Raw genomic sequence first — 17546 nt, forward strand, 5'->3', positions numbered from 1 at the left:
ATGTAATAGAGTCGACTGCAAACGCGTACTATATTATTTAATTTCTAAAAACCTTCAGAGGCTATTTTCTTTAACACATATTATTCTTCAACATATTATTCTCTTCTTATAATGGGTCTGACGATACCTATATTTCAGTGAGAAATATACGCTACTAATCGTCTGGGACAACTCGCGCTACTACGTGTCAGAATTGCCGCAATCACACTTAACACTGCGCCGCGCTCGACGAAGTATCTTGTTTGTCTCATAGTCAGTTTGTCTGTTATACTGTCGTGTCATGATGGATTCGTCGTGGCTTTCGTCGCCCTTTGCGCTATTATTGATTACTCTTATCGTCATCGGCGCCCTGAAAATTGTCGCTGTGCTGCATCATTCATATATTTACTGGAAGAATAAGGGTGTACCTTACCTGCCAGATTCGCTATCATCTTTTATAATGGGTTGGAAAATGATTCTGGGTCGCATCAGTATTATCGATTATTTTCAATATATATATAATTACTTTCCGGATGCAAAATATGTTGGACTAATGGAATTTGGCACGCCTAACGTGCTAGTGCGCGATCCTGAGCTGATCAAAGACATCATGGTAAAGGATTTTGAATCCTTCACGGATCATCGCAGTTTCGTCGACCCAACCGTGGAACCGCTATTTGGCAAGAACATCTTTTCCTTGCGCGGAGATCGTTGGAGAGAAATGAGGAATACATTAAGCCCCTCTTTCACGGCCAGCAAGATGAAGTTTATGTTTGACCTGATATCGGAATGTTCTCACAATTTCGTTAATTATTTGATCGATCATCCGGAAGTCTGCCATGCGATCGAAACGCAGGGGGTCTTTAGACGATACGCCACCGACGTAATTGCTACGACAGCCTTTGGCCTAAGTGTAAATTCTATGAAAGATTCAGACAATGAGTTCTATATAAGAGGAGTAGAGATTACCAAGGGATTTTCTGCTGGACCGCTAGGGATGGCTAAGCTGATCCTTCTTGAAATGTGTCCACGGTTCGCTAGATTAATAGGTCTGTCTCTTTTCCCGCCGGCTACTAGCAAGTTTTTCAAGAAGGTCGTGGGGGAAACTATTAGAGCGCGGGAAGAGCAAGGTATCGTCAGACCGGACATGATTCATTTATTAATGCAGGCTCGGGACAAAGAAGGTGCCAGTGTACATAAAATGACATTGGATGACATCGTTTCGCAAGCCTTTATCTTTTTCTTCGCTGGTTTCGAAACATCTGCGACGCTGATGTGTTTCGCTGCTCACGAGCTGGCAGTTAACCAAGATGTACAGGATCGTTTACGCGAGGAAGTAGAACAGCATCTTGCCGAAGGAAACGGTGAGATTTCTTACGAATCGATATCGAAGATGTCTTACATGGATATGGTGATCTCCGAGACTCTTAGAAAGTATCCGCCGGCGATCATCACCGATAGACTTTGCTCTAAGAGATATGAACTACCTCTGTCGCGAACAGGCTGCAAGAATGCGATCGTTGAACCCAACAATGTATTGACGTTTTTCATTTATGGTTTTCATCGTAATCCGAAGTACTTTCCGAACCCGGATAAGTTCGATCCCGAAAGGTTTAGCAAGGAGAACAAAGACAAAATTTTACCGTACACTTATCTACCATTCGGTCACGGACCTAGACAATGTATCGGCAATCGATTTGTTCTCATGGAGGCTAAGATTCTGATAGCTCATCTTTTACAAAAGTTTATTCTGAAGACTACGGAAAAGACTGTCGAACCAATCGTATACACTAAAAAGGAGTTTTCGTTACAACCTGTTGGCGGATTCTGGATTGGCTTAGAGAAGAGAGAAACGTGAGAATCTTGTACGCACAATACATTATCGTACGATATACATATATCTGTGTTTGGAAAAACGTTGCCGTATTTTCAACTTTCAAAATATTCAACGCGTATGCACTTTAGAAGATGATTGTACAATATCTTTTTTTTGCGATGTATTACGTCATTATGCACAAAGTGAATAACTATAAAGTCTTTGCTAGTGAAGAATAAAAAAATAAAATATTACGATAAACATCATGACTTGCGTAGACTGTCAAATCTACTTGATTGTGGTCATTTTTAATCATTTATATAACTTCCACTTGTCGCTAAATAGTATAGTAGGAATAATAGAGTCAAATCAATATCGTTAATTCTTCAAGTAAAAACGAATATCTCTATCGCGCAAATGTCTTTCGCACACATTTTTCTTTCGAAATTTATTATTAGTTCAAATATGTTTGTTGTAATTTATTGTAAATTTAAGCATTCGAGATGTTGTAGTTTTTAATATAAATATAATAAAAAACAATATCATTAATAATGCCGATGTAGCACGCTGTACTATGTGCATTTATAATATTTTTAAATAATATTTACTTATAAGTAAGATTTTTGAATTTCTAATAAATCAAAAGTGACTATTTTGTTATAGCTGTACAAAATATAAACAATGAAATTATAATAAACTAACAAAGCATTTGATATTTTTTATAGCATACGTGACACATTTCGATCAAAGATTGTTAATTAGATATGATTGTGAACCTAACCTATGTCAGATAGAAGTCAGGCTCACTTATTTCGAAATGATAAAAATTATACATTTAAATCGTATCTTTAAGTCTATTGACAGTTACTTTCAAATTGATAACGACATAAAAATGTTCGACTTATGTAGGAATATAGAATCAAAAAGAGGGTAGACGACGAAGAGTGTATTACGACGAGCAGATGATAATATCGATCATAGAAAGTTCTCCTTTTGAAAAAAATTTAAACGACGATTTAGATAATTAAAACTATCGTTAATTATCCTGAGACTTGCGCAGTATTGGTACGCAAATATAGGATTTATGTGTGGAGCAATTCTTGGCAACAGGCAAAAACTACGTAAGCTATCTTGCTACCACATGTCACAATAAAATTTATTTAATAATCTTTGTCTTAAATGTTTTTTTTACGGACGGAATGTTGCGATTATTTGCTTGACATTGCAGTTCAAATGATACAATATGGATTAGATCCGTCGATAACTCCAAATGATTATGAATTAAAGTAACAGGCACATAGTAAATTAGGATAGTCTGTAATATTAATATAAAATTTATTTTTCTGCCATAATTCTGTGCCATGATGCCATAATTCTATGTATTTCTGAACTGTGTACATTTTTTTAGACATCAAACGTATATAAAAATTAAAATAAAAAGTAAGTTATACAATTTTAATTATAATCACATATTCCACATAAGTATATGTACTATTGTATGTATGTTTGTTTATAAGACATAAATAATATGGATATTTTCAAATGATGCAAATTGTTTTCTAATATTCTTTGCTAGCCTGGTCTCTTGGCTCACATGACAATTTTTTCAGTTGAATCCATCTATATATATTTATTATATTTTATATTCTGTCGGATGCTAATACTTCTCTACCGAATTGTAATGGGAAGAGTCTTTCTTAATTCATTACAAGATTTCTCCATTCAATAATTCATATAAAAATATTTATAAAAGCACAAGAAGAATAGTTATCATCGCGGATGTTGATATGAGCAAAGTGTTAGGACACACACTTCGTCCAAAGTGGTCGAGCGCTTAATCTATAAATTCTTCACCTGGAGGATCGGACACATATGCGAAAGTGCTTTGAATAAAGTAACGCTCCGCATTATGCCTAACATTTTTAAATGTTTATTCACATTTAAATGTTTATTGTTAACATGGTAGCTCGTTGTGTAGAGTTGAAGCTGAAAGGAAACATATCTGTTTCTTAAATACACAGAAAGGATTTTCTCTTAGAATTTACTCAAAAAATCATGTTTTTATATTTTGGATTGGTTCTGCCATGGTTTGTCAATATCAATCAGCACACATTCGATCAATGACCAGTCTCTTACTTGACAATTTCTAATCGCAATAATATTGAAAGGCGTTTCTCTCTTCCATTTTCGTTTCATTTACAATAAGAACTGTGCACCACGTATCAAGAGACACGGCAGTGTCTCGCGCCAAGTACACGCGAAGCGAGACCGCACCGTGACTCTTTTACGCGACGCGACGAGTTGCGAGTACTTACTCGAGATGTTGAGATCTCAATAACGAGTAAACGGATCAAGTTCTAAGTAGGCTTGATCGATAGCTTGAGATCGATTTATAAAGAAAACTGTTTTTATTTTTCCGCTACGTGTCCTACGAGTGGAGATATTGCGATGCAAAGTCCAAATGTGAAAATTTTATATTAAGATACTATACGTAAGATACGTCGATGTCTCTCAATATATATAATATATATATATAATATATATATGTATTAGGGTGGTCCTTATTTTTCGACTTTTAAATTTATTCTGCGGCACCCCCCAGAATGTTTCCAATTCACAAAAAAATAATCCCTGCCAAAGCTCAGCTCGATCGGATAACGGAAACCCGTGCCCCCGGATTTTTAAACATTTGAGTTCTCTTGTACTGTTTATTCCATCAACATTGGTTTTTAAAACGTATTTTGCACAAAAATCGGCCTAAAGCACTTTTCTTTTTTTAACATGTGTGTCTTGCTTTTCTGCATCGTTTGAGACCTTATACGTCTCATTTAAACAATTAAGTAAATTGTTAATAACTAAAAAATAAAAATAGTTATTGCATTTATTGCTTGATCAGCTGGAAAAAATATGTATGGGCTACAAAAGTTATAGTAGTATGTTTAGAGCCAAAAGAAGAACAAAAATTGAAAGATTACTCTATATATATATATATATATATATATAGATATATATATATATAGATATATATATATATAGATATAATATATATAGATATATATATTATATCAGAGAAATGTAACTTTCACTACTTTCAACGGTAGATTTATACCACCGCGCCAGTATTGGGAGATGGCGGGATTTCTGGCACATGCGTAGTAGCCTGCAGTGATCAACACGTGATTATTTTACATGCTCGTATATAGATTGTTTCGCATAAGGCGCTTTCTGGGCTACATTTGCGTGGAAAGAAGTTATGACGGTTGCAACGAATGTTACATTCATGTAATAGAGTCGACTGCAAACGCATAAACTATATTATTTAATTTCTAAAAACCTCCAGAGACTATTTTCTTTAATACATATTATTTTTTAACATATAATATTCTCTTCTTATAATGGGTCTGACGATCCCATATTTCAGTGAGAAATATACGCTACTAATCGTCTGGAACAGCTCGCGTTACCACGTGTCAGAATTCTCGCAATCACTCAACACTGAGCTGCGCTCGACGAAGTATTTTGTTTGTCTCACTGTTATACTGTCGTGTCACGATGGATTTATCGTGGCTTTCGTTGCCCTTTGCGCTATTATTGAATACTCTGATCGTCATCGGCGTCGTGGAAATTGTCGCTGTGCTGCATCATTCATATTACTGGAAAAATAAGAATGTACCTTATTTGCCATTTTCGCTATCATCTGTTATAACGAGTTGGAAATTGTTTCTGGGTCGCATCAGTGTTGTCAATTACTTTCAATATGTATACAATTATTTTCCGGACGCAAAATATGTTGGACTAATGGATTTAGGCATGTATGGCGTGCTAGTGCGCGATCCTGAGCTGATCAAAGACATCATGGTAAAGGATTTTGAATTTTTCCCGGATCATCGCAGTTCCGTCGACGACAGCGTAGAACCATTACTTAGCAAGGACATCATCTCCTTGCGCGGAGATCGTTGGAGAGAAATGAGGCATACATTAAGCCCCTCTTTCACCGCCAGAAAGATGAAGTTCATGTTTAACCTGATGTCGGAATGTTCTCACAATTTCGTTAATTATTTGGTCGATCATCCGAAAGTCTGTCATGCGATCGAAACGAAGGGAGTCTTTAGACGATACGCCACCGACGTAATTGCTACGACAGCCTTTGGCATAAGTGTGAATTCTATGAAAGATCAAGACAATGAGTTCTATATAAGAGGAATAGAGATTACCAAGGGATTTTCTGCTGGACCGCTAGCAACGGCTAAGAGGACCCTTCTTGGAGTGTGTCCACGGCTCGCTAAATTAATAGGTCTGTCTTTTTTCCCGCCGGCTACGACCGAGTTTTTCAAGAAGATCGTGGGGGAAACCATTAGAGCGCGTGAAGAGCAAGGTATCGTCAGACCGGATATGATTCATTTATTAATGCAGGCTCGGGACAAAGAAGGTGTAGATAAAATGACCGTGGATGACATCGTTTCGCAAGCCTTCCTCTTTTTCTTCGCTGGTTTCGAAACGTCTGCGATGCTGATGTGTTTCGTTGCTCACGAGCTGGCAGTTAACCAAGATATACAGGATCGTTTGCGCGAGGAAGTACAACAGCATCTTGCTGAAGGAAACGATGAGATTTCTTACGAGTCGCTGTCGAAGATGTCTTACATGGATATGGTGATCTCCGAGACTCTTAGAAAGTATCCACCAACGATCATCACCAATAGACTTTGCGCTAAGAGATATGAACTACCTCCGTCGCGACCAGGCTGCAAGAATGCGATCGTCGAACCCAACGATGTGTTGATGTTTCCCATTCATGGTTTACATCACGATCCGGAGTACTTTCCGAATCCGGATAAGTTCAATCCGGAAAGGTTCAGCGAGGAGAATAAAGACAAAATTTTACCGTACACTTACCTACCATTCGGTCACGGACCTAGAAAATGTATCGGCAATCGATTTGCTCTCATGGAGACTAAGATTCTGATAGCTCATCTTTTACAAAAATTCACTCTGAAGACTACGGAAAAGACTGTCGAACCAATCGTATACGCTAAAAAGGAGTTTATGTTGCAACCCGCTGACGGATTCTGGATTGGCTTGGAGAAGAGAGAAACGTGAATAAGAAAAAATTATATATTACGATAAACATTGTGACTGGCGTAGACTCTTAAGTCCATTTGATTGTGCCGATCGTTTTTAATGATTTATATATAACTTCCACTTGTCGCTATATGGTATAGTAGAAATAATAGAGTCAATATATCGTTAATTCTTTATTAAGAACGTCGCGCAAAAGTCTGTCGCACATTTTTCTTTCGAAATTTCTTTTCAGTTCAAATTATGTTTGTTGTAATTTATTGTAAATTTAAGCGTTCGATGTTGTAGTATTATATATATTAAAATAAGTATAACAAAACAATATCATTAATAGCTGATGTAGCACGCTATAATATTGCATATGTGCATTTATAATATTTTTCAATAATATTTTTTTATAAATGAGATATTCAAATTTTTAATCAAATCAAGTCACTATTTTGTTATAACTATATAAAATATAAACAATCTAATTATATTAAACTAGCAAAGCATTTGAAATTTTTCACATTTTAGCATGTGACACATTTCGGAGATTGTTAATCAAAGATTGTTAATCAGATATGAATGTGAATCAGATATGATTAATTCTCTGAGATTAGATTGTATATAAAAAGGTATCAGCGACTCTTTTGATTCGGTGTTTCAGGAAATGATCTATTCCGGCTATTTAAGATACATCATGGAGGATTCCAACGGATCTGAATACGAGAATGATGTTGGGCCACCCGTAAAAACGGTCTTATAGCGGGTTGGCTACCCGCGTTCATCATCATCATCAAAGCCTCCGTTCGATGACTGGTTAGACGCGTATCTCTCTCCTTTCCTGTCTTTGAGCTAATCTAGCTTTTGTCTGAAAGTAAAGTGTCCTACGTTTTTGATTATTTGCGAACATTAATCTAATCTGATTAATCTAATCTACCTCTCTTTATTCCTATCTCCGTCTCCAATCTTCGTCGCGAACTAATCCTTTGTGTCTCAGTAGGTATGCTACCATCGTATCTCTTTTACTCTTTATTGTTTTCCATATATTTCTTGTAATTCCAAAGGTTGGCATTGCCAAAGATACTGTAAAGTTTGTATTGGAGAGAAAAAATCAAGATGGCGAGAGTCAAGCGAGATTAAAATGTGTTGATTTAATTCATACCCTATCCTTGTCAGACACGCGTATTCAAAATGTCTTGAACATTTTTTTAAGACGTTAAAATAATCATCATCATATCACTAATAATCATTATCAGGTCTAACGATTATGCATGTGTTACTTTAACGATATTTCTATCGCTAATTTATGAACAAAATTTATAAAAATATACGATAGAAGTTGTGCTAACTAATTTTTAATTCTTTAATGAAGACAATCACGATTTGTATAATATTTAGCAATATTTTTATTAATTAGTTGCTTTATAATATTTTTCTATGATTTACGAACAATTTATGGAATTTATGAAATATAATTTTACAGTAAAATTTAGTTGCTTGATATATTAAATATTTATTTCAACTGCAGAATACATGCAACATTTTGATATAATTTTAAAATTTAGCGTGTTTTATAGAAATATACAGTGCATTATTTAAGATGTAATAGTAACAAAGATCATCAAAGCGCATGTATATATTGTCAAAATATAAAAGCGGAGCTGTAAGAGATTATTATCGTTTTTAGATGGATCTTTTAATTGGCTTTATAGAATTGCAAAAATCTTTTACAGAATTTAAGTCCGCACAAAAATCTAGGGTAACAAACGCGATTTTATATCAAAAACACCAAAAAATTAAAAATATTACTTATTTGGGCACATACAGCTGTCACCTGACGACAATATTTGCTTAAAACAAAAATTCTGCAGTTTATACATACATAATGTTTATCATCTTCCCTTGGAAAAACATGTAGAAATAATATCGTGCAAGTAGAAGTAAGATTCAATGCGTATAAAAAAAGATCCATCGAAAGTTTATTTTAGTAATGCAAATACGGGTGCAGAATGACAAGAAGAGCAACAACAGTAGTCGCCGGATCTTGCGAGAGATGGCGAGCAATCGACAGCAAGGACAGATGTCATTTCTTACCGTTAGACAAAGACAGATATAGGGAAAACAAAATGGGCGCGTTCAGCAGACCAAGCCGCTCAGTAGCAGTCGAACGTGATTGGCTCTTACTTTTAGAACCAACCAATCAACGCTGAGTGTTGATAAGACGAACTCAACAGTTGTGTCTGCTGAACGCGGCCAATTAGAAAGGTTGACATTATCGACATCGAGGAAGTTCGCCTGTCACTGCAGGATCCCCAATAGGAATAGCTGGAAACTTACCTTTTTACTTATTCATGCGTATTTCTATAGTTACTGAGACGTGAGAATTCGAAAATTTGGTCTGTTAAACAGATGCAATTTTTTTTTATTAACGTCTCAGGAAACTACCTACTATCAGGTGATGTACAAGGTGTATTGTGCAAGGTGACTTTTTAAATCGCACGTGCGTGACCGAAACAAACAACGTGCCCAAAGGAAAAAACAATGCAAACAATATAATATAACTATACTAACTTAAACTACTTGAATGGATGTCCTTCCAAATCATCAATCGTCTGTTATGTTTATAATATTATTATTATCAATATGTGTACAACATTGTCATATTTATGGATCATTATTATATTTTTCTTCTGATCTTTTAACAAAATACGCTTAATGTTTGTATTAACTTTAACGTTACCATGATACTCTTGCTATAAATTTACATTACCTAAAAAATGTTCCAGCTGTACAATAAAAATCTGACAATAATTTAATCTACGCTAATAAAATTCCAAAGTCGTGATTCTGCCACGGGGAGCATAACATCTATTTACTTTTTGTGTGCATTGTAAAAATTTCATCGGCCAACATGTAATTTAATGAAATCCTGAACGCGCGCGATCAAAGAAAGCAATGTATTCTTAATTACACGAATACTGATCGTTACTTTATGAAAAATAAAGTTTTAGAAAAATTATAAAATTTATGTGACGTTCCTAAATATCAAATTGTATTTTTTGTATCCTGGGAGATGTTTTGTTATGTTAAAAATGCAATAACTGAGGAAATAAATAATAATCATAATAGAGTAAAATAAGTACGTGAAAGAATAGAATGACAGACATATTTGGTGGAATGATTATTAATGTTTTTACAACTGTAACAAAATGTCTAATTTATTTCATTAACCCTTCGTAGTCACACTTCTCTAGAATCCCGCGGTAGTCACACTGGGTCGTATTGATCCAGTCGATTCTTAATGGTTGCCATTTTAATGGTATCGGTCCGATCGGGTTCAAATAATTTTGGAACATACCTTGAACATTTTAGAATATAAAACAACTGGAGTTTTATGAGAAATCAAATGGCAACATGTTAAAAAAAAATCGTGAGCGAGTACATGGTTAACGGTCTCTACCTATAGAGGATACTTCAAACTCTTGTAGATAGCGGACTAAGCCCCATTTTAAGCTAGACATTTAGCTGATACTTAGATCCAAATGAAAGTGAGTCAAATTGACCCGTGTGTGACTACGAAGAATTAACCTGAAATTGAAGTAAGACTAAATCTCGGAGAAATTTTTGATAATTGTTCTCGACGAGTGAAAGTTAAAGAAACCGACAGACACATTTGTGCAACATATGTAGCTCATATGTTGGTAGGCAAGTAGAAGAGACAGTGCTGTCTCTTCCTCGCCGCGTGTTTACACTTGCTGAATGACAAGTAACCCTAGTAGCACAGTGACGTTAAATGACGTTTTAATGACGTTTCTAGACGTCTCTAGACGTCTCTAGACGTCTCTAGACGTCATTAAAACGTCATTTAACGTCACTGTGCTACTGGGGAAAGGTAGTAAAGGTAGTAGAATAATCTCAACTTATCCATCTGACAAGATATTATCCTTCTTGATTCATAAATATATGCCAAAAATATCTAAACAAAGTATTTACAAGATTATTTCTAAAACGTTTATTAAAATTAATTGAATTTTATAAGAGCCTTTATGCTGATGGATATATTGGATATTAGCGTCTACATTTAGCGTTAAAGTTTGATTAAATATGCGATTGCAAATATAAAATAAGATTATTAAACACGTATAAAGGACAATTTTATAATCATATATAAAAATGTTACTAATTTTCTAATTAGCAACATTTTCTTCTAATTATTCATCTGACAATAGGTGCGACATCCGCCGTGAGTATGTAGAACGGGTTAAACTGAATAGAAACGTTTTTCCATTCGTGGTTATGGCAATAAATAATGCAATTAATAATTATTCGCAAATCAGCGTGCGTCCTCACGTTTCTCGCAACGAGACAGCTTGGCGTCTCTATATACAGATGTTAGACGTGATGCGGTCAGGTATTAGGCTATTGCCGCAGTTACTCCTTGGGTTTTTATCTCTCCCTCCTCTGGGGAATTCCAGATTTTCTTTTCTGCGAGAGTGGGGCTCAAAATAAAGGTGTTATATTCCACAGCACAGATTCACCGGAAATAGAGAATAGCGAGTCTCTTCGAAATTAACCTTCTTTAGTCGAGTTTGACGCGCGACGCGCGAACAATCTCTTTGCTACGTTTATACGTCGTCTTGCTAATATCTCTTAAAATAGATTTTTAATCTGTGATATGTGCGTGCATTCTCACCAAAGTATTCTCTTGTGTACGTGTGTATTCTCTTAATCTCTAATCGATTGCGGCGAATCAAATCCCTTTAAATTCCTGTGCAATATTGATCGGGCATTGATTGATTCCTTCTATCAAAATGACTCGCGCGCGTCCGCTATCGTGGATCAGGCAATTTGAAATTCGCGATAATGGCTGATCGTTAAAGTAGTTTCTTAATAACGTACGCGTGCTTGAAACTGATATTTGAGCAGTTTCAACATGATCGGCGATATGTGCAAAATATTGTGAGTGATCTACGTGGTGTCGGAGTTCAATTAATAGTGATAAGATGGTAAGAAGAATGCGTGCAGCATAACATTGATGGAAAATTATGGACGCAGACCGGCTGTTCGGAGTTCCGAGAAGCCCTTATATTCAAAACTGGAGAATTAAATACAAACAATTAGAGAGGTACTACAATAATATACATACAATCGTAAATACAGTTGAGATATTTCTGAATATTCAAATTTCCGAGGTTATTTAAGGGGGCATATATCTTTCTCGGACCAAAAAAATAGCATATTTCATGATTTTTTTCCGGCGAAAGTATAAAAAATACGAAGATCGGGTTGTTCGCAAATGAAAGTACGTATTTTAGAATGCATTTTCTGATTTTTGTTTTTTATTTGTGATGGAAAGTACTTCCCATACAGCCCCTCGCCCTAGGCCCTGCATGTCATGTAGGGTTTTGCGGTACCGGCGGAATCTCCGAGCTGGTACATCTGTAGACAAAAAATCAAAAAAGGTCTTAAAATTTATGATATTTTCTAGTTTCTATCGGATAGGATTTCCGAAATTTTGATTTTTAACAAAATGGTGGACTTCCAAACTTAAGACATCAATTTTTAGCCAAATTTTTAGCCAAAATTTTCATTTTGTTTCTTAAAAAACAAATAGAAATAATTAAAAAATTGCAAAAAGCATCCGATAGGAACTAGAAAATATCATAAATTTTAAGACCTTTTTTGATTTTTTGTCTTCAGATGAACCAGAGATTCCGCCGGTACCGCAAAAACATGCAGGGCCTAGGGCGAGGGGCTGTAGGGGAAGTACTTTCCATCGCAAATAAAAAACAAAAATCAGAAAATGTACTCTAAAATACGTACTTTCATTTGCGAAAAACCCGATCTTCGTATCTTTTATACTTTCGCCGGAAAAAAATCATGAAATATGCTATTTTTTTGGTCCGAGAAAGATATATGCCCCCTTTACTGGCCCAACAATGGCCTAAAATAATAAAGTTCTCGTATTTTAAGTTTTACATATCAATTATGAAATATACAAATAAAAAATCAATTTAAATTCCGAGTTATAAAACAGTTTTTCGAATAAAACTGCAGCTTTGAGAAAAAACGCGAGGAAGACTGAATAAGATGCGACGGCTCTACGATACAAAACGGCCGACGGGGCACACGTGCAAATCGTTTCTTTTGCAAGAAAACGCGAATATAAAAGCAAGAATATAAAAACGAATCTAATTGAAAAGAATAGACCTAATAACATTTGTAATAAACGTGAGTGAAATTGCATGCATCCTGTGCGTCAGTATTTGTTAACTCGCATCTGATTTCCCGACATTTGATACGCGGCTTTGCTCGCGACATTCCCAGCTATAATATCCGTAAAATCTCGAAGGCCTGTAATTTTCCCATAGTGAAACGAGCGCGAACGAATATTTGAGCGCGGTTTTTGCGAATGCGCGAAAAAAAGGATAACTAATATTAATGCACATTACCTTGGAAATGATATCTTCTGATAGCGGAATAATGCACCCGCAAATTCGGTGCGATGTTACGTAAGCTTCCGTTTGGCATTTTCCTAACAATCGATGTTTGGAATTATTTATTATAAGTTACCGCGTTCATGAGCTATGTTTCATAAATGAAAAAAGATTGAAGCTTTGAGAAAAAACGCGAAGAAGACTGAATAAGATGCGACGGCTTTACGATACGAAACGGCCGACGGGGCACACGTGCAAAAGGTTTCTTTTGCAAGAAAACGCGAATATAAAAGCAAGGAAAAACAAATCTAATCAAAAAGAATAGACCTAATAACATTTGTAATAAACGTGAGTGAAATTGCATGCATCTTGTGCGTCAGTATTTGTTAACTCGCATCTGATTTCCCGACATTTGATACGCGGCTTTACTCGCGACGCCGCAACGTTATCATTCCCAGCTACAATATCCGTGAAATCTCGATTATAATTCAGGCAAACAGCGATGCTTTATTAATTGATTTTGCGTAATTTTTTAAAATGAGTAATGCATAAAGATATTTATTATTAATTAGTAGGTATTGAAAGAATTTAAGTATGTGTTAATATTTGTCCTCTAATATATGTATAGGTATATTTCTCTCTCTTTATAAAATTGCTGCAATAACTTATAATATATTTCTAGAATTTTTATTAAAATTGCGTTACAGACGAGAATCTCTCATCTCTTGTCTAAACTTATAAATGCCCTTATGAAGATAAGATTACTTCTTCCTAATTTAAACATTTCTTTCTTTAATCTAACATTTCTAAGGTAATGCGTATAATTTAACATCCAGTTATCATCTTTTTCGCGTATTCGCAGAAACCGCGCTCAAACATTCGTTCACGTTTCTTTACCGGGAAAATTACAGGCCATCGCGTCGGGGCCGTCGGGGGCGGCCATTTTGTTGTGCGACGCTCGAAACGCGTGCGCATTACTGTAAAGAATTGATCTTCGTAGAATAATTAGAGGATGAAAATGATTCACGATTATTACTTATTATTTAAATATGCGTCAAAAAATTATGTACGAGAGCTTATAAATTAATTAAATTTATGTTGCATTGGGAGGTTTTGTTCAAAGTGTAAAATATGAAATAAATAATTATTTAAGTTTAATTTTATACGAATTAATTATATATATTTATATAACAATATTAGATATATTAATGTGTTAGATATATTATTAGATATTAATATTATTAAATATTAAATTTGAGTTCCTTTTGAGATTAATCAATGTAAAAGTTGATCGAAAAGCATTTTATCTGTAGGTGTGTTTTTATTTCTTTATCTATACTTTATTTATTTATTTAGAAAAAGAAAGAGAAGTCTTTGAGTTTTCTTTCTTTTTCTAAATATCAAGAGACACGGTAGTGTCTCGCGGGAAGTACGCGCGGAGCGAGACCGCACCGTGACTCTTTTACGCGAACGCACGAGTTGCGAGTACCCGAGATAGTATTTACTTTACATAAAATATTAATATACAATATTGAAAATTCATGTTTCTGCTTAAAAAAGAAAAAGGTAATATCAAAGAATTAAGATATTTCCGAATTGGTGTAAAAGTGACAGTGAAATTATTATAATTTCTACTTCAACAGAATTATAAATTGAATCAAGAAGTTAAATAAATATTTAACAATAAAATTTAAGAATTCAGATAATTAAATTTTGATAAAGAATAATTGACTTCAAATTGATTGTCCAAAAAAAATATGATTTAAAAAAAATTTAACATAGAGAGAAAAAGAAAAAGAGAGAGAGTCTTTCTCTCAAGATACTGCGTTTTGACTTATTTCAATGTTATTTCCACAGTCAGGAAATAATTTTTTAAAAACGCCGTCCAAGCCAAGGATTGCAAGTCGCACATTTATTATTCTTTTTACATCGAAACACGCCGCGCTGTACGCTGGGTGGCCATTTTAAAGAACGCTTGGATCACCAGCCACGCTTAATATTAAAACAATTAAATTGATTTAGTTCAGGGCAGTTTAAGGGCGGGTTATGTCTGTATGAAAGGACAACGGATTTTTCCAAGCTGTATAGTTGGTCCGCTGCTTGCATTCTACTTGTTTGTTACAAGCTCTTGGGTACTAACGTTCCATGTTTGCTCTTCCATTTCTTTGCCGTTCTAAGTTGCACATTAAGCTCTTGTCACGCAGTACGATTTTTCTAAATAATAAATAAATATGCGCTGGTTGTATGTAAAAACAATATAAGAAAGTCAAAGGGCCAATATACGAGCAAATAAAGCACGTTACCGTTGAAATATTTTATATATAGTTTAGAAACGTCCACAATGCTTTGTCTACCTTTGAACAATAAACTATATTAGAATATTTCAATGGTAACATATGGTTACCATGAAGGATATCCTTTATTTGCTCGTACGGGTTTTTCGATTCTCTTATATAGTTTTTACGAATTTTCTAATTTATTTTATGTTTCTCTTACACATTAATTCAATCAATCAATATCTTTATTACTTTAGCTAATGCCAAAAAGTGGATCTTACAAAGTAATTGTTATTTAACAAACTCTGGTAATTTCAGGAGAAATGTATAAGGAAGGATCTAGTTCGTACGAAAATAAATACTTTATGTAACGTTTCGATTTTCTATCAAGTATTCAAAAATCGTGCGCTGATTTATAAGCAAATCAGTTGAGTTTTTAAATTAATTGACGTATAATAAAATATAATTATGTATGTTACCTATATGAAATATAACATTATCTGAATAACTGCTGGAGAAACTTTTTTATCAAATTCTTGTTTATTACCGAGTTTCCTTTGCAGTATCGATTGTCTTTTAACCTCTAGACACTTCAACACTATCATTATCTCTCGATACGTCGTCGTGACAAGTTATGCTTATTACTGTTAAACATGTGCGCTATATTGGTAGGATCAATTAATTTCACTGTAAGTAATTTACATTTTACTGCTCAGAAGTGCTAGCTTTGAAACCATCAATTACGTGTGCCGCCCCGTATGTGTGCAGGTCTGTTAATAAAGTGAAAACCGACATAATTTACAATTGCAACGTGTCCTCCTCGCTTACCAACCTGGGAGCACACTTCAAGGATGCTCGCCTGCATCGGAGCACACACTCGCTAGACAGGCCACACAAATAGAGAGACAGAAGAGATTGCGAGTATTTATAATTTCGTTATTTTTTACATTTCGTTAATTAATTTTATGTTTCATTGACTGCGTTAACATCTATTATTGCGCTGAGGATGACCACAAAGAATGGTCGAAACGTTCGCGAAATTTTTATGTATTGACTTTTTTAAAATATATGTATATATTATTGCGCTTTATTTACCGCGCTGGCTCTTATTGCCTCTTTTGCCATTATCTTTTTTTTAAATCAAATTTCTTATTAAGTGATAAGATATTAGATCTATATTCTGTATTCCGATTTAAGTGAAATTTCAGAAAATTATTCGACATGTGTAAGTTGAAAGCAACCGACGGGTCCAACATATAACACATCTGTGCAACTTATGTAACACATCTTATAAGCAGGTGATTGAGCTGGTAGACAGTGCTATTTTTCCTTGCCGCGCGCTTATACACTTGCCGCTGAATGGCAAGTGTAAGCGCACGTAATAAAGGGAATAGAGCCATCTCAAGTTATTTATCTGATAAGGTATTATCCTTCTTGATTCGTAAGCATACCAAAAATATATAAAGAAAGTTTTTACAAAATTATTTCTATGAACGTTTATTAAAATTAATTGAATTTTGTTGAGTCTTCATGCTGATGCAAACAGCCTCTATATTGATGTCCGATTAAATGTGCGATTTCGAATATAAAATAAGATTATCAAATACGTATCAATTTCATAATCATATATAAAAATGTTGCTAATTTTCTAATTAGCAACATTTTTTTCCTAATTATTTGTCTGACAATACGTGTGACATCCGCCGCGGGTAAATAGAACGGGTTAAACTGAATAGAAACGTTTTTCCATTTGTGATTACGGCAATAAATAATGCAAAATTAATTAATAATTATCCGGGAATCAGCGTAGGGGAGACCGGGGCTCGTTGGCACCGTTTTCACAATTTCGACAAATTGAGTTTTTAAACAACTAATTTTCATGATTAAACAGTACTGATATGATAGAGAGAACCTTTCTCTACATTTTCATGCCAGGAACGCTCCTGTATACTGTATAGTTTCTTTATAATAAGTGAG

General features: G+C 34.7%; 2 protein-coding genes across 2 annotated transcripts; both read left to right on the forward strand.

The window, feature by feature from the left end:
• Positions 1–199: 199 nt before the first annotated feature.
• Positions 200–3341, forward strand: LOC139777554 (cytochrome P450 9e2-like). The gene has a single exon (XM_071715051.1). The coding sequence runs from the start codon at positions 281–283 to the stop codon at positions 1835–1837; it is 1557 nt and encodes a 518-aa protein (XP_071571152.1). The 5' UTR covers positions 200–280; the 3' UTR covers positions 1838–3341.
• A 1539-nt stretch (positions 3342–4880) lies between these two features.
• LOC139777566 (cytochrome P450 9e2-like) lies at positions 4881–7998 on the forward strand. The gene is made up of 2 exons (XM_071715077.1): positions 4881–6888; positions 7521–7998. Exons 1-2 carry the CDS (start codon positions 5348–5350, stop codon positions 7525–7527), a joined length of 1548 nt encoding a protein of 515 aa, XP_071571178.1. The 5' UTR covers positions 4881–5347; the 3' UTR covers positions 7528–7998.
• The last annotated feature ends 9548 nt before the right edge of the window (positions 7999–17546 follow it).

This window comes from Temnothorax nylanderi, unplaced genomic scaffold (genome assembly GCF_030848795.1).
Source record: "Temnothorax nylanderi isolate EJ_2023f unplaced genomic scaffold, tnyl_v1.0 TNYL_tig0006_pilon, whole genome shotgun sequence".
NCBI lineage: Eukaryota > Metazoa > Arthropoda > Insecta > Hymenoptera > Formicidae > Temnothorax > Temnothorax nylanderi.

Bases quoted from the DNA above. Each gene is read 5' to 3' on its own strand.
- LOC139777554 (XM_071715051.1), top strand. From the start codon at position 281: ATGATGGATTCGTCGTGGCTTTCGTCGCCCTTTGCGCTATTATTGATT.
- LOC139777566 (XM_071715077.1), top strand. From the start codon at position 5,348: ATGGATTTATCGTGGCTTTCGTTGCCCTTTGCGCTATTATTGAATACT.